Source organism: Passer domesticus, chromosome 3, assembly GCF_036417665.1.
Source record: "Passer domesticus isolate bPasDom1 chromosome 3, bPasDom1.hap1, whole genome shotgun sequence".
NCBI lineage: Eukaryota > Metazoa > Chordata > Aves > Passeriformes > Passeridae > Passer > Passer domesticus.
This window is the reverse complement of record NC_087476.1, coordinates 23,951,320-23,969,223: the sequence shown is the minus strand read 5'-3', so window position 1 is coordinate 23,969,223 and position 17,904 is coordinate 23,951,320. Positions and strand designations below refer to the sequence as shown.

Below are 17,904 nucleotides of genomic sequence, written 5' to 3'. Positions count from 1 at the left end.
GTGTTAGATAGGCAGTTTTGATGTGTTCTCCAAGGACTAGGGGTTTTCTTCATCTCTTGCTCTGGTAAGACCTATTTATTTACAAATCAGCCTGAGCATCATTCTGAGAGCCAAGTAAATTATGCTTGGTGGAGGTAAGGGTTGTGATCCTATACAACCATTTTTGGTTTAAAACACTCCACCAATGGAATGACAAGTTCATTTCCACTGAAAACACTGGGCTAATTCTCACTGATTTACTAGCAAGTATGGGATATTTGCTTTAGTACAAGTTATGGTTTCTGATGACTGTATGGGATCTTTACTTGTGCTTACATTGTGCTTCCTGATGTTTTGATAGACTGCAGTTAATTCCAGTGGAACTCTACTATTTGTTTAAGCCCATCTGAAAGTGCAAAAGTAGCATCAATTTTCATAGGAATTTTTCAAGTCTCCTGCATGCTTCTTGTGGCACTTCTTCTCACCTGACTATAGCAACATGAACCAAAAGAAAGAAAAAAGGGAAAATGCCAGATTCAGGGAAAACTAGCTAGGTCGATTGACTGGAGGATTCCTAACACTGCTTCTAGCAGGCACTTAGCAGATATTCCTATGTTTAGTATCACTTGCCAATTGCCACTATATGCAAAATAGAATTGATTTGGGGGAAATTTCTTTTATTATCAATTAATATAGTTGGTGAGAAACAAAAACTTGAACACCTTCCTCCCACTCCTTTTCTTCCCCGACTCAGCCTCCCTCCTGCGTTCCCGAGTCCTCTGCCTTCTCCCCTCCTTCCCTTCGTGCATTCGCACGCACTATCTCCTCTCTTTTTCCCTGGCACTGTGCCGTGCAGTGTTTGGCCGCTTGTTAAACTATTCCCCACTCCCAACCCGGCCGTGGCCCAGCCCTGCCCTGCTGGAGCCGGCCGTGTCCGGCGGGAGCAGCCCCGGCCTCCCTCACGGAGCCGCCGCTGGAGCCAATGCCCCGTACTCCGTGCCTGCTTTAAAAAGCTGCTCCCTCAGCGGGTTTCCCAGCGGTTCGCGGGGATCACGGACCTGCTGGTGCTGGCCACACCTTTGAGGTGCAAGAGGGCAGAGTTCGCGTCCCAGAGGCGTGCAGGACGCCGACAGCAGGGCGCCCGGACACTATTGGTGCAGGCAGGTTCTCAGGCAGCTGCACCCACAACCCAGCCTTGCTCCTAGGAAAGGCTATTTGATTTGCTGCTGGGGGAAAATTTGAGTGGTAGGCGTGTCCCCGGATTCCCTGTCGGGGACTCGGGAGCTCTGGGCATGGAATTAGCCTGGCATTACTTTTCCTGCCCCCAGGTGGGGCCCTGCGCTTTCCGCAGGGACTCTGCGGGCTCTGGCTGCAGCGAGGCGATGCTTCCCGGAGCCGTCCTCAGCCACAGAGCCCCAAAATACACCCGCCGTGGGAGCACCTGAGGGACAGACCCTGCTGCAGCAACTTCAGACCTCTAAGCATCAGATGCTCGGTTTTAACAAGTGACTACTTTTGGAGTCAGTGGCAACAAATAATATCAGAATGCAATTTATCTGTAAGGCATGGTTAACCTCTGAGCATCTAAATACAAGTGTGTCTGCAAGCTGCCTTGGAGTGCAGGGCAGAGAAAACGATATATACATACATTTCCAGCAGCTCCTTCCAGGCTTTTTTTCAGTGCAGATATCTGTTGGAATTTCTCATGCTGCAATCTGTGCCTGTTGTCTGTTCTACTTTCACTACGGCCCTCTGAGGAGAGCCTGGTCCTGGCCCCTCTGCAACTACACATTAGGTAGGTGAAGAGAGAAACCAGATCCTTGGCACTTCACTATTTCACGTTTTTATCAAAGGGCTAAAAGAAAAATTAGCACATTTCATAGTATATAAAGTGATAATAGGTAGAAAAGTTGAAACTCAGTGATCTGAATCAGTATTCCATACATTCATACATAGGAATTAATAAACCAGAGGCATTTAGTCTAGTTAAATGCATCTTGCCACTGATGTCAGACGCAGGAACTCAGAGGAGGAGCTGAAGAACACAGTGGATAATCAGCCATATGCCAGCTCCCAGCGTGCCACTGACATCTGAAAATGCTAATGTGACCTTGGTGTATAGTGGAAATGTTCAAATAGCATCATTGTATGTCTGACTCTGACATTGACCCAAGAGCTACCTAACTGTAGGCATCACTTATCCTAATGCAGAGCAGGGGACAATTTTCTAGTTATGCTGCAGATTTGTGTTGCTTACCCTACAAGCACTACTTTTCTTTTCAGACCAATTTCAACACTGCAGCTCTACCATTTAATCTCACACCTGGAAACACCATCCAAAAGAAGATGGAATGAAATGTTAGGCTTTCTGGCAAGGGAGAGGGAGCTTCACCTCATCATTCAGCCTCAGATGCCAGAGCTCAGTACATACCACCCCAGCCCTGTCAGCCTACTTGGATACACATTAGTTCAAGCAGAGAATATCCTTCCAGTTGCTTTCTCAATGGCGTAGTTATCTTATTTAACTCTTACTATTATTCAGCAGACAGTTTTGCTGCAGAACATTAGTCGAGGGGTGATCTGGGAGACAACTCTTCTGGATTTCTTTGAGAACCTGACGTGGACAATTATTTCTGAGAAGTTTCACAATGGGTTGTTCAGAGACAGCTTTGAAATAAGCAGTGTAACTCTCATACTTTTCAGATCATCTTGGTCTGTGTTCTTCCGAAGTATGCCCACACAACAAAACAGAGCTGTGACAGGAGTGTTTGTGTCTTAATTAAACAGGCACACTGTTTTTCTAGTGCCATGGTGCTTTTTTGCTAATAGTAACAGGTGCTAAAATGAAGGCAGTGTAGGGCTGAGACTGGAGAACATGTATCTGCAGGATCTGGGCGTCATTTTTACCCTATAAGACACCATGTGTCTTCACTAGTTGGATAGTGTCCTGGCTCTCCTTGAAGCAAGAGGGATGCCTCTTCAAAACTGACAAATTAACTGTATAGGTTAGGACCCCAAAGATTTTTGTGCCTTTTCTGCTGCTAACTGGCTGGGCAAGATGAACCAGATTCCTATTCCATTATCAAACTTGCACTGAGAACTTCCCCTTGAGAACAAGAGAACAAAAGCACATGAAGGTTTGTATCTGACCCAATACACTTGCCTTTCCCTTCACTTTTTATGTGTCTTGTACCATATCACCAATTTCTTCTGATATTTTTTCATTTGTAATTTTTATGGAAATGTAACTATTGTACATGTGCAACCTACAGAACTGACTGAGGATGCAGAAATAAACCTGAAATGAAGGTTTAGATTGTTAATAACTTCATTGCCTCTGTTCTGGAGCAAAACTCAAAAAACTCATTAGGTTTTAAATTCCTGTAAACATTTTTCTGCTTGAATCAAGCTGGTTACAATCTTTCATATCTGTCAAACTTCTGTGGACAGAAGTCCAGCAACTGATGGAAGCTGTCCTGATGGTAGAAAAGAAGGTGCCCTCCTTTCTCTCAAAGTTTTCTTTTCTGCCGGAAATTAAATCAAATAGTTATGCACACATGTTCATTTCCAGTTTTGAGGAAGACAGAATGCAGAATGCTTGCCAGTTTCTTGCACTCTTACAGAATGCATATGTAATCAAAAGAGTACCAGGAAATACAACCAACAGAGTAAAATACAAAGACTACAAAAGGAAAAAAGCAGAGCTGAGAAATGCCTGTGAGAAGTGAGTTACAAATCAATTAGTTACAAAAATTGTTAGATAAATTATTTTTTATGCCTGTGATTTCAGTATGAGAGACAGAGAAGGGCTTTCATCTCCCCTATCTTATGATAGAAGTAGAATAACACAATTAAATATAAGCAGCAAAATACAAGCAAATAAAAGCAACATTTTCACACTAAGACAGTGGATCTCATTGTTAGAGGATGTCATTGAGGCCAGGAATTTAAATGGATGAAAGTAATGTGAAGGATATAATGAACACAGTGAACTCTTGAAAGATATTGAACATTTAGGGGCTAAATAGTTCTCCAGTGCAAAAAGATTAAACTCTGAAAGGCAGGTTATCCCAGTATTGATCACTGCATGGTTTTAAATCTTGTGTTGTAGGCTTGTACCCTCTGACTTGCATCTGCTTTTCTGTGAAGTTGGACCATCTGCTTTTAGGAAATTGCCTCCTCCCTCATCATCAGCCCTGAGTCACCATCTGATGAAGCTGATTTCACAGGCTTTTGTTGGCTTGATTAAAGGATTCCCAACCCCTATTCTTAGTAGTAGAAAATAAAAAGATTCTTTAAACCTAAGTTTAGGTTATTAGTAGTTTTAGTTGTAATAATGCACATAAAGTGAGAGTCTTAGAAAGACCCCCAGAACACAACAGATACAAATAGAGAAAACATACACTAATACAAGTTTCTGTCAAAATATGAAGTAAGTGCAATACATGAGCTATTTAAGTTAAATATTTTACAACTAAATTTGTAAAATATACTAAAGGTATGTTTCAGTTGTCTTTGAAACCTTGATCTTGCCTATCTCATGCCTCGACAAAGCAGCCCTTTGACCATGTTGAGATAGTTGGATCAATAAAGACTAAACAATCCAAATAACAATGTACTGAAAACCAACTCTCCATTTAAACTCTCCTCACAGCACTACAGTGGGTGTAAATCAGAATTAGGGTTATTATTTTCAGATTTTCCTATGCCAGTGATCCAGCTGAGAGTCAAAGAGCACAGGGAAATGCGTGTGAGGATTACTACAGGCTTGGTTAACCTTGCTTTGGGCAGTCAGTAAAGCTTCCTTCACAGAACCTGAAGGTTTGCAGCAAGGCTTAAGTGATGCATGACTTGTTTGAACTATTCATGTGGACTCAGATTATGTTTATCACAGTGGTGTTGTGTGTCAGTTTAGGAGCATGCATGTTTAGGAGTGCAGTAAGCAGCATGGGGAGAATCCTCCTACCCTTCTGTGTTTAATTCTTTGGTGGCATTTAGTGATGTACCCTGTGCTCACCTCTGAGAAGATGCTGCAATCAGGCATCATTCCCCAGGCCAGCTGCTTAGTGTTTTGTGAGGATTGCAGGTAGGTACATTTTGAGAAGACTTTGAACTTACCTCATCTACAGCACAAGGAAGTGTGTCTGCAGAGCACGGTGGGAAGGTGGCATGCCAGGGCATGGTATACTCTAGTTAAAATCTGCCTTTGCCCAAGCCCAGATCACTTCAGCGGCACCTGGGCCCAGTGCCCACATCTTGAATACCCATGGGTGTGGCTTAACAAATCATGTGTAAAAGAAACGTATTTTCTTTTCTGCTGTAGAGGTTTACAGAACACCTATTCAAGTTATAGTTAACAGCAACCTCCTTGATATGATTACCTTCAGATTCCAAAGGAGCTTTGTAATTACATTATGAAAGGCTGGAAGCAAAATAAAAAGAGAACAAGGGAGAAAGTCTTTCTGCCAAACAGGAATGGGTAGAAGGGGAACAGCAAACAAATCTGGATGTGGCCATATTCAGCAGATCCAAAAAGTATCAGAATGCTTTGCTTCACCACTCAGTCATCCCTGACCCTTAAATTAGGGACCTCTCGCTCCCATTCTTTGCCACCAAGCCTACTGCAGCTTTTGTCCTTGGCAGCTTTTGAGACTGCAGAGAACAAAAGATACATGCATGCTCTTCTGCAGTCTCTGTTCCTGAACCAACTCTTGCACTCAGGTGCTGATTTTAAAGACCTCAAAAACAGGAATAGATTAATATAATAGATTAATTCAATACTGCCATCATGGATAGGTATGAACAAATGCTTCTTTTCTACTCAGCTATCTCTGTATGTGCTGCATTCCTACTGGAGCCACATCTGCATTACAAATCTCCAGCTGTGAGGAAAATGTTACCTGGAGACTTTTGTCCTGAGATTCCCTATAATGAGGTTCTGTGTTAGTAGAGCCATGGCTTTAGACAGACAAATACAATTTTGATAACAGTGTGGGTTCTGTGAATAGATCTTCATATTAATTGTACTGATGTCTGCTGCAGGGGTGTAAAGCAATGCCCAGCATCACATGTGGGTGTGTGCTAGAGGAAAGAACCTTATCTTGGCACCTAAATCCCATTTTCCATTTGATATGCTATCTTTGTATCTGTTCACATCCACTTTCGGCTTTGGGATTTTTAGATGAAATACAAATAGAAAAGCTGAAACAGTTACTTCTCATGGGTAAGAAAATCATTATTTAATCTCTGAGTGTTAGCCATGTACGTTTAATTTTAAAAATGAGTGCTATTGCCTTGAGACTAGGGTGGGTTTTGACATAAACTGCTCATCCACTTTTTATATCAAGTAAGCTTGAGACTGTATTTCAAAGTAATTGAGCCCTGTTATTCCCTACTTTGAGTAACTTCTCTGTGCCATACAGCAGCAAAAATAAAAACCTTCCAAATAATTAAATAAGCCTAGAAACTTTAGTGGTTTTTCTTTAAATGATTACTATTACCTTAAATATGACCCAGAAAAAAAAAATCTATAATTTTCTCAGTGTTTTCAAATATCTTGCTCTTGTATTTGGGTAAAATGCCCCGAGAATTCCAAGAGAACATTTCAAATAGATAGCTACCTTAGAAACTGTCAGGTTGGTGTCATGGTGTAGTCAAATCAGCAAACAAAGACTGTCTCTGTTTGGGTGGCAGTTTTCAGAGCTATACGTCTTTAAACTGGATAGTGTCAGTTTAAGAGCATTCGGAGGCTTTTTTGTCTTATTGGGTATGGCTGGAAACTCCCCCAAGCTGCAAAGTTTAAACAGCCCTGGGGAAGCTGCCTGTGTTGGGTGGAGTCTGAGTTAAGGTCAGAAGGTAAGAACTTAAAAATTCCTTTCTTAAAGCATTTGCATGACTATTTTTAAGTAAAACAACAAAGTCTTTTAGGGCATCTGCTGGTGTATTGTAAATTCTCTGCTCTGCTTAGTCTGTCTATGTGCCAGGTAGGCTAAAAATGGCTTAGCAGTTATTCACCAGTGGAAGCTGCAGGAGAGAAAATGCTAGCGAAAGAGGTGTTTTAATCAGGAAGTTAATTCTGCGGTGCAATCTAGAGCTGACCAAGGCAGCCATGAAACAAATGAGAGGACAAAGTGCAAGCCTTGAGCACTGTGTTATTTCTTCTGGGTTTGAGGAGGAAAGCTGGCCTGTGGGATATGCTGGACTCTAATCTCAGCTCCAGGGCTAAACAGCACTTCATGCTTAGTGCTGTTGTTTTTGCAAAATGATGATCTCTTAAATTGTTCTTGCATCCCTAAGATGTATGCTCAGAGAAATTCTGGACAGGCATGTTACTAAAGCTCACAAGGCAATAGGAAACAGGATAGGAATATGGATTTTACACAAAAACAATTTAAAAAATTGTATGTAGTCAAATTTTGTGTTGAGGCTTTTGCTAGATATCAGGGCAGTGTATGTGAGATGCAATTATTTATTTTGCTGCAGCATAAATTCATGACCTGAACCAGTTCTTCAGCAGTGTCTGGGTTAGTGCAGTAGTCCCCAAATGTCCTGAGTAGTGATGTATTTTGTCTGTAGGACTCAGATATTACTTAATTAAAATTACAAGGTTTTCCATGCCAGTTCTCAACAGTCCCTGGACATTTGGCCATTTGTACCTTTTGTAAGAGTTAATTTTCTTCAGCAGGAGCAGTCAGGCAGCTTTGGACTGAGTGGTGGACTGTTTCATTTGCAGTAGTTAGTCAATAACCTGTATTCCAGTTGCTGCTCAGATAATATGATCACCCACAAATGACAATTCCAGATTAGTATTTAGAAACAGCACATCTGTTACATCTGCTTTTAGGCTTTATGGGTGGTTACTTCACAGCTGTTGTGTCATTCCTTCTCCAGGAGGAAGTAGTGTAGTGGGATTTGGCATGTTGGTTACTATCCCAGAGGCTGTTCCTTGCCCTTCTTGTGCAAACAAGGTGAATGATTTACCACAGTCTTGCAGTCCCAGGACAAGTGCAGCTAGCTTCAAAATCCTGAATGTCTACCTTGTGTGTTGCCCAGTGAATGGGTTCTTCATCACCTTAGCTTATCAGTATCAGGGGTTTTTCTATTTCCTTGAAAGAGCTGTCTGGCGATGGCAGAATCTAACTTCTGAAAAGTGTTAGTTTCTAGTACCTGGTCTTGGCAGATTTTGAGTTATTTTAATATGATTTTCAGATAATGACGACTCATCTTGCTGAAGAATGTAGCACAGAGATTCTATACTTCTCTTACCCAAATTGTAAGTTATATAGAAAGGCCCAATGACCATTTTTAATTAAGGCAGACAGTAAGAAATGGGTGACAGCTATACAAGGTTACTTGGCTACTAATAAAACATCAACATATTCTATCAAAAATGGATCAACTTTTTTAAACAGCACATCCTGAAAGTCTCTTAGTAAAATTAGAAAAATAGTGAAGGTCTAAGTGAAATCCTGAGGCCTTGGCTCTGTAGGCTCTATCTTTCCCCAAATAAATGAAAAAAGGTGTTGAGAGTCTGGATGAATAGGTTTGCTTTTTTAACGTAGAAGTTGCTGAGTTTCTAGTTAGTCGAGGGTTGTATTTTCTGATCTTTAGGGACTCTCAGGTGTCAGTACTCACAGGGGGATGAGCAACTAAACTGAGCCCACCAGACAGGACTCGGGTCCAGTCCAGACCCACTGACTGAAAGTAGCTGCCTGTGAGCTACAGGTGTCAGGTCCTATATAGTTAGTGGAGATGCATTCACCAGCTCTAAAGATTAAGGCAACTTCTAACCAAAACTCAAGAAGGTTTTTTTTTTGGTTGGTTGTGGCTTTTGGTTTGTTTATGTTTTGTTTGTTGTTTTTGGTTTTTTTGGGGGGGGGGTTTGGTTTGGGTTTTTTTTTTTTTTTGTTTTGTTTTTTTTTTTTTGGTGGTGGTGGTTTTGGGTGGCTTTGGGGGTTTTTTGTGGGTTGTTTTTTTTTTTTCTTCCTATGTGGGAAGATTAAGGTAACTAAAATCCGCTCAGAGCTGACAGAGTTTTTTAAATTAAAAAAAAAAAATCTTATGGCAGATTTTAATTCTATGATTGTCATTGTTCTTCTCACATAACTTAATGCCACATAAAATCTCTTGTTCATGTGAAATGATAAAATGATGCCTGGGGCTTCTTACTCCTACACTTCTGCAAACAAAAGATAATGTTTCCAGGAGCACTGAGGTTCATATACTTGATGTTTCAGTCGTTGGCTTTTTTAGTTAAAGGAAAAGTCTTATTTACTGTAAGTTTCTGTGCGTTACAAGTTGGGGCAATGTGTGTTGAAATGATACAGATGCAACGAAGCTGAAAAGTACGATAATGAAAGAAGCACTAGGTAGTTGTTGTGAACTGTGTTGATAAACTGCCCTGCAATGAAAAGTAGTCACACAAGTTGCACAAACTAATAAAACACTGTCCCTAGAGCCAAAAATTTGAATTAGGAACAGCTATTCGCACTTTAGAACATACTTTTTTTCTATAATGTGTATTTGGATTATATTTACTAAATTACCCCAAATATCCCTATTTATTGTAGTAATATGGCTCAGTTACTGGAATTGCTCAAGGGAGAACTCTCAATCGTGTTTATTTAAGTCAAGTTTGGGCAAAATACGTTCCAAATGTACACCTACAAAACACTCTGGTTTGAAGAAAACATACCACTGAAGTGCACTGAGCCTGATTCAAATAAGAAATGTCAAGTGGATGCAAGGTGTGCAGATGTAATGTTTCAGCTTTGGCTTTAACTCTGGGAAAACTGGAGTCATCTGGAAATTTTTTTAAGTGAGGCACTCTGAGCCATTAGGATATGATTAGGAGATCTATTTTAAAGGGTTTTTTCCTTCTGATCATTGGTGTATGATACAACCATGTTTGTGAAGGGGAATGTTATTTGTGTTTTAGTAATTAGGACACGAAGCACAGGAATTCAGGCCTGGATGTAGAAATGCTTATGCTCACATCTGAGCAGTGCCAGTCCAACTGGTTGCCCCGTGTATGAAACAGCTTGGTAGGAACGCGCTGTCTCTGCTGCGTGCTCTGGGAGAAGCAGAGTTAACTCTGGGTTACAGCAAAGCATCGACAGCCTCGATGTGCCAGTCCCCTGGAAACACAGGGCCCCCATGCCCAGGGGGTACTTCTCAGGGCACATGAAGCAAATGCAGCTAGGTTCCACATCTGGCTTTGAGGAGCACCTCAAGGCTGCCATAAGCAGCAAGGAAATGGGCAGTAGCCATGCAGGATGGCCAAGGATCCTGTTTCATGTTTCATCTCGTTTCATGGAATAAAGGGATTATCAACAATTCATTCACCCCTATTTGAGGAAAGAAATGGACTCCATATGAAGCTGCAAAATGCACACATGGCAAAAAAAGCTAGGCAAATTTCAGCCTACTGGTAAAACATGTTCTCCTTTCCTTCTTTTCTTCTTTTCAATAATGATGATGACAATGAGTCTAAGTGAGTAATTTCCCTGAGGATGTGGCAGGATTTTCAGTAGCTTTGTATAATTTTCTGCATAGGCAGCAGTGTTCCCCCTGTAGCTAGGGACTCATACCACTTGTTTAAACAGGTCTGTGTTTGCTTGCAATCATAAGAAACCTTCCCAGCAGCACTGGGGAAGGCTTTTCAGACTCACACATCTTTCCTTTCCTGGCACTGGCTGTGTGGTGTCACTGTCTGTCTCTCATTTTATGTTTTGAACCAAACGAAGTTTAAAATTCAACAGACATAGCAACAATAAAAGGTGCTATCTCCCCTCAAAATAACCGTGTTTAAAACACCAGTTTTATGAGATACAGTTTCCTGCTTAGTATCTTTCAGGGAACCAGAAGCTGAGGATCATGTCGGGGAAGCCCAGGCTTACCTACTTGAATGGAAGGGGTCGGATGGAGCCCATACGATGGCTGTTGGCAGCAGCTGGTGTGGAGGTTGGTTGACATTTTCAGTAGAGTGTTACAGACTGGTGTTCTCTACTTTCCTCAATGAGGGACAATTTAACATGCATGTGGTGAATAAAAGCTGCATGAGGGTGGCTAAATTCTTCTGTCCAGTGGCACTGCATGTTTGTAACTACCTTGTTCTGTGGTTGATGCTTGGGATGCAAACTCAGTGGCATTTAGAGTTTATTAGAAGTAGTAGCAATCTCCTGAAGTGATTAATCATAAGGGGACAAAATGGGGACTTTTTTAAAGGGCCTTTATTAATTGCAAGTTATCTAGCTGTGCTAAACCACCTTAACTCAGTTTTATTAAGTTTGCAGTTGCAATGTGGGTAAGCTAGGGTGGGGTTGGAAATATTTGATGTACTTTGTGCTTCCCTTGGCACTAGCTCCAACCTGTCTTGTTTCTGTAGATGCCTGCACTCTGTTTGTGCTCCATCTTCAGTTATTTCTAAATCAGTGCACTGATGCAGAAGTGTCCAGGCCCTCCTTCTGCTCCCCATCAGCTGCCAGGGTGTGTGAGGGATCCTTGGGACATCCACACCTAAACAGTGCAGCTGAAGATCTGGCCCATTACCTTTTGCTTGACTCAGTAATTCTGGGCATGGTTATGTGCTATTACTTAACAGAAGAAAACATGTTCAAATACAGCAGTGTGACACAGTTCTCACTCCTTTTTCAGTTTGAAGAAGTTTATTTGGAAACAAAAGAGCAGTATGACAAGTTAATCAAAGGTAAGAATCCTGACACCTGAGACTTCAAAGGTGCTTTAAAATAATTGTCCAGCCTAGCTAAACTTATGGTTTGAAGTAGTTTCTTTAAACCAGTGGAAACTTCTGGGTGCACACCTTGAATAGTGCAGTACTAGTTTTGAGTAACCTGCTATTTCCAGTGCCAAATAACTGGTATAAGCTAAAAGCTGGAGCTTCTGTGTTTATTGTAGTACACAAACACTTCTACTTAATACAACTTACTTACCTATGCTGTTGAATTGTTAGCATGGTACCTGGCACATTTTTGGTCCAAGACAAATAGAACTCCCTGAGCCTGAGATGTGAAGCTTCCCCTAGTTAAAAAGCATGGAGTCAGCAGGGAGACCTGTGGAAAGCCTGGAAACTGGAAAGGCAATTCTTTCCACATACCAGTGCAGACCTCTACCCACTGCTCTTGATATCTGGTCAGAACAAATCCAGCAGTGAACCCCTCTACAGACACCCTGGGAAGAGAAGACCTTCCTGCCAGAATGGGGAAGGAGTTGGGACAGTGAGGAGCAGTAGAGAGTGCATATGCCCCACAGTTTACCTGCTGCCCAAGACACGTGAGAGAATCCTCAGAGCAGGCTGGGCTTGCCAAGTCATACAAGGAGACTTGGAAGAGGTCTTGCCTGCATTGTGGCTGAACTTAGAAGGAAAAAGCTGTGTCTAAAGAAATTGTGTCAGGGAAAACTCAAGTGAACAAAAATAAGATAGAAGTGGTTTTAAGAAGATCAGAATTAAATTTGCAGGTCCAATTTTTACAATATGGGAGGACAGTGCAGGGTACACAAACCAATTATAGCTCCAAATGTAAGAGCACAGGTACTGAAAGCCCAAATCTCTAGATCCTTCACAAGAAAAGGTTATCTAGAAAGAGTGATACTGTAACCAGGATTGTGTCTGAGCTTATTGCTATCCAGAGAGAAGAATTAAATGGTGGTGAAAAGGACAGGGAAGTTCCAGAAAGAAGATCAAGCATTTTATGTCTATATATTGAGCTTAAGATGGTGAGAACACAAAGAAAAAAGGTGTGGTTTAATAGAATGGGTTGAAGAAAGATAGATAAATTAGTCATCCTGATAAAGGGGCCTCTGGAATGTTGCCAGTTGTGCAGGGCAGGACTCAACAGGAGTAACTCCACATTATATTTCCCTTAAACATTTTTTCTCTCCCTACCAATATGATTTTTGACAGTTTCCTGTGTTTAGACACTACCACATTGTTTGACTGGCCCAGGCATGACTTCGGCCTGTGCCAGCTGATGATCCTGCAGGCAATGCCCCAGCAGTGTCAGGATGATGCCTGAGCCAGGGGCTGTTCCCAACAGGCAGCTTGCAGAGAGACAGCTGTTTTGGAGGCAAAGAGAGTTAAATAGCTTTGGCCTGTGCAGACCTGTACCTGTTGACCTTTGGGATGACTAACCTGGCACAATCTGTGGAGCCAAAGGTTGCCCAAGTGGTACCTTGGTATCAGTGAGCTCTGCTGGTTGGTTACAAATAGCAGGTCATTGTTTTTTAACATGTGCTGCATAGACCACCTTTGGACAGCACAAGCCAATTCCTGGAATTACTGGTAATCTCCTTTTAATCCTGCATATGTATTCTGTGTTGTGGTTATGTGAAGTGGTTCTCCCTACAAAATGAGGGAGGAGAGGCAGTCCACTACTGATTTTAAGAGGGACTCCTATTTTCTGCTGATAAGAAACAAATGGTGTATTCAGTCATATTTACTGTGTTGCTTTTTGTCAAGGGCCAGAAAGACAAATGGTATTTTTCACTTCACATCTTTCTGCTGAAAAAATATCCTTCCAGGTCTATTAGTTTTCTTATTCTATTGTTTCTGCTAGATAGGTACCAAATAATGTTTCTTCCTTAAGATGCAGAGGTGTGTTCTGGAAAGACAAGAACACACATGATATTTCTGTGAATGTTTACAAGAAGCAAATACAAGCTATTTGTTGCTGGAGAGATAACTACTCTTTGAATTTCAACTGTGAATTAATAATGTAGAATGAGTGAAGAATATTAATTCTAGCCTAACAAGGTACTTTAACAGCTCTGGAGAAAAAGGCAGATGTGCCTGTTGAAATGAGCCTTCATATCTGAAAGAAGGATTCACCAAACAGATACAAATTGAGCAATTAAAAGAAGTCATTGAGCAATGCAAGTGGCAGCTGCCTATTTGGATTTGGAGTTCTGCTGTGATTATAAACAGGGCGGGATTGTTCTCTGGATGCCATTAGTGTGTAGATGGAGGAGGGAGTGTCTCCAAAACCAGTGAATTAGTCCAGCAGAACACTGGTCTAGAATAGACTGACTTTGCAATGCTAAATCTCTGTGTGTGTACTTAGCTCTTAGAGCTGCCTCGCTGAAAGCTCAGACAATTGCTCCTACCAGCATCAGCAGAAAATGGACTATAAAGATGTTTCTATATAGGCCTAAATTGTTGTAGCGTGGCACTGAGACTAGGCCTGTAAAATCTATGGGGACATAGTCCTGAAGTGACTGTGTGAAACTTAGTCAGACACCAGCAGCTGTCAAGGCTCTGCCTTCAGCTCTGTAGCTTCAGGATGTTTAAAGTGGCCTGACCCCTTCCTCTATTCCTGCAGCTTGGTTTTGTTGCTGTACTACTCATTTATGTCCCTGACAGGGAATTGATCTACATTCAAAAGAATTGGATTTTTTTAAAGTTCAGATTTACTAGATATCTTTATTCTCCTCCTATTCCTTGGGTTGGAAGTGCTGGTTCAGGCTTTTCCTGCCAGCATGAGGCAGGCTCCTGAAATGCAGAGGTGCAGGAGGGCCAACTCCCCCCAGCCAGTGAAGCTCTGTCAATGCTGCCAAGCCCAGGGCCCAGCTGTGCTGTGGTGACTTTGCTACAGGGATGTGATGCAGGCTGTTTGATCTTCCCCACAATGTTGGTTGAGTGCTGCGAGTTTTACAGTTAGAGCAAGACATCAGTGGTTTCCTGCACTGCAAGAGAAATGTGCTCAGTGTCTCACTCTCCTGTACACCCTGCAGGAGGAACTAACAGACTTTCCTTCACATCTCCACCCTAGATGGATTCCTGCTCTTCCAGCAAGTGCCCCTGGTTGAGATCGATGGGATGAAGATGGTGCAGACCAGAGCCATCATGAGCTACATAGCAGGGAAATACAATCTGTATGGGAAAGACTTGAAGGAGAGAGCCCTGTATGTAACACCTACTCTCACTAACAGAGCAGTCTGTTATTTGATAGCTACATTATATAAACCAAATTCAATCCTATAAATCCCATATAAAGGCATCAAAAAGGCTAACAATAAGATTTAACCACTGCTTCTGAAATGCTCCTAACAGAAACAGGCTTCTATTCTTTTAGAAAAATATTCAGGTTTCATTCATGCTTAGTTTTGGCTGTGAAAATTGGCACTATGTTGGTGATATAAAATTGCTGTAAGTTGCCTTAGTTAATTGGAAAACAGATGAAATAACTTCTGTGCTTTTTTCTACCATCTTCCCCTGATCAATAGGATTGACATGTATGTGGAGGGAATATCAGATCTGATGCAAATGATTTTGATGTTTCCTTTCTCTCCACCTGATGCAAAGGAGAAAAATCTTGAGTCAATTAAGGAGAGAGCAACTAACAGGTACTTTCCAGTCTTTGAAAAGGTAAGTGACAGCAAGTATGTGTCTATCAAACTTGCAATTATCCAAAAAGCTTCTGCAAAATAAGAATTTGTTTGTAGTGTAGGTCAGTTCCCAATCCTCAGCTGCTTTGGCTATCAAAAAAAGGGAAATTCAGCAGTACATTTTCCTCTCTTTGTTTGCTTGTGTTGTCAGGGCTGTGGCATTTGACCATTTGTGAAGCAGCATGTTCTCAGCTGTACAGAAAAACTTTTCACTAAAAGTTTTGTGATTATTTTTCTTAAAGGAACTGTTCTATACTTATATTTGTTTAAAGCCCATCTCTCTGCCATACTTAATTTCGTTTAGAAAAGTTTTGCTGGAGGACTGCAAAAATCCATTGTACACAAATCCTGTAGAGAGGAGTACTTTAGTAAAACTTCAGTCACAGATTTATAAAACAATGAACCAAACCCATATGATTCATGTATCTGGCAATATTTCCCGCTTTTGTAATATTGATCTAGTTTTCTTGCAAAACAATAATAAAGGCTGAACAGCACACAAGTTCTTAGCACTAAAACAGCCTGTTCCCAAAGGCAGGGATTTTCTTTAGTTAGTTGTTGCAATTCTGCATTTCTATGTTTGCTTCCTCATATCAGCATTGGACATCACTTCACATGAAACATCTAAATGGGAGTTGTATGAATTCCTTGAATTGCTTGTTGCTTCCTCCATTATCCCGATTTCTAATTCCAGGTCTGTTACTAGTCTACTTAAGCATGTGGTTTTGTTTCTGTTCTGGTACCCATCACCATTATTACTGAGTGACCAAAGTTTGTAGTTACAAAATGAACAAAACTTCGTTTCTTCCCAGCAATAATGAAATTTAGGCTCAGCTTCAGCTGAAAAGTTCACCCTAAAATTTCAGATAGAATTGCTGCTCAGCTCTGCAGCTGTGCTGTAAGGCTTAGCTGCCAAGGATGCTCATATGCCCCACTCTCATCTGCAGCCCACTTTTTCTTGTCTTCTCCAGGTTTTGAAACAACATGGCCAAGACTTTCTCGTGGGCAACAAGTTCAGCTGGGCGGATGTTCAGCTAATGGAAGCCATTTTAGCAGTGGAGGAGAAAGTTCCTGACGTGCTCTCAGGGTTTCCTCAGTTGAAGGTAATTTAATTACTGAGCGTGCTGTATTCAGGAGCAAGAGGTCAGTCCTGAAGTAATCATCTCCCCATGCTGGGTAAATGATATTTTTGTGGCCGGAATTCCTCTCTTGCTCTGTTTTTTAATATATATATATATATATATTTTTTTTTTTTTAGGTGTTTAAAACCAAAATGAGCAATATGCCTACAATTAAGAAGTTTCTGCAGCCTGGCAGCCCAAGGAAACCCCCACCAGATGCCCATTATGTCGAAACTGTGTTGAAGGTTTTTAAGAAATGAAAGGCATGCCACCTTTGGAGAGACCCAAAATGCTGGGAGAGCCGGGGAAAGCAGAGCAGCAACTCCAAACCCTAAACCAAAGGAGAAGGAAGCTCAGCAAATTAGTATTGTTTTAGTTAAAACCGGTGCTAGAGGAACAAAGCAACCCATACCAGAAATAAAGCATTCTATTACACTGGCGATGTGACAGCAGCTTTCTCTTTATTGATATCAAAGGCTTGGCAAAACATGAAAACAAAGGAGTATGGAGGCAAAGAACTATTTGTAGGGTAGGGAATTTATTAATTTGAGAAAAGAACAATGCAGTGTTAGTATTGTCAGAATGTAACTTGTTGCAGAAGATATTTTCTACATTAAAAGAAGCTCGAGGCTAAGAGCTGTGGAAGGGAAGAAAGGAGACTCGCAGCACCACTTACCTAGCTATTCACAAGCTGCTTACAAATACATTACCTCTTGAGAGCAAAGTGTTATGAAAGCAAGGTGCAGTCTGTTTTGCAGACTCTGGCAAAGCAGAGGGGATTTATTTCTACATGTTTAGGACAGAACACAGAGCAACAGATACTCAGGTTCCATTGAATTTCAAATAAAAATATTTACAGCAGACAGTAACAGCCTTGTGAAGTGGCCTGATACAGCAGAGAAAGCATCTGCTTAGAAGGAAAGTGTGTTCCAACAACTGTCAGTAACCAGATCCAATGCTTAATAGCCTATGACATAAGTGAAGAAAAAAAGAGATTAGAAAAAATATGGGAAAATGAACCTGAGGGAGAAAACAGAAGAATACCATTTCCCAAAATAGCTGAGTGCAGCGACATTTTGAAAAGTCAAGTTATGAGACAGACTATATTGGACTTAGTTGCCTGAAATCTCAATGGAGACTTGTGACAGAACAATAAATGTCAGTGTTGGGATTAAAGCACCACTGAAAAGGGTGTGCTACTCTCCCCTACCTCTAAGGGAAGGCCCAAGGGACTGGCTTCATCTAAACTTTTAACTATCTCAGTTGAGACAGAATAATTTTGAGTAGTTCAGTTGTACCTGAGGGATTCCTCCTGAATTTGGACCTATTGGAAGGAGACTAGACAGCTAGACCAGATGTAGGTGTCTACAAAGTTAGGTGAGATGGGTTTTCCTGAGTTGTC

General features: G+C 41.3%; 1 protein-coding gene across 1 annotated transcript; it reads left to right on the top strand.

The window, feature by feature from the left end:
* The first annotated feature begins 6,677 nt into the window (after window positions 1-6,677).
* On the top strand, window positions 6,678-16,942 carry LOC135296167 (glutathione S-transferase-like). The gene is made up of 7 exons (XM_064412168.1): window positions 6,678-6,834; window positions 10,825-10,941; window positions 11,635-11,686; window positions 14,766-14,898; window positions 15,220-15,361; window positions 16,353-16,484; window positions 16,640-16,942. Exons 2-7 carry the CDS (start codon window positions 10,855-10,857, stop codon window positions 16,760-16,762), a joined length of 669 nt encoding a protein of 222 aa, XP_064268238.1. The 5' UTR covers window positions 6,678-6,834; window positions 10,825-10,854; the 3' UTR covers window positions 16,763-16,942.
* The last annotated feature ends 962 nt before the right edge of the window (window positions 16,943-17,904 follow it).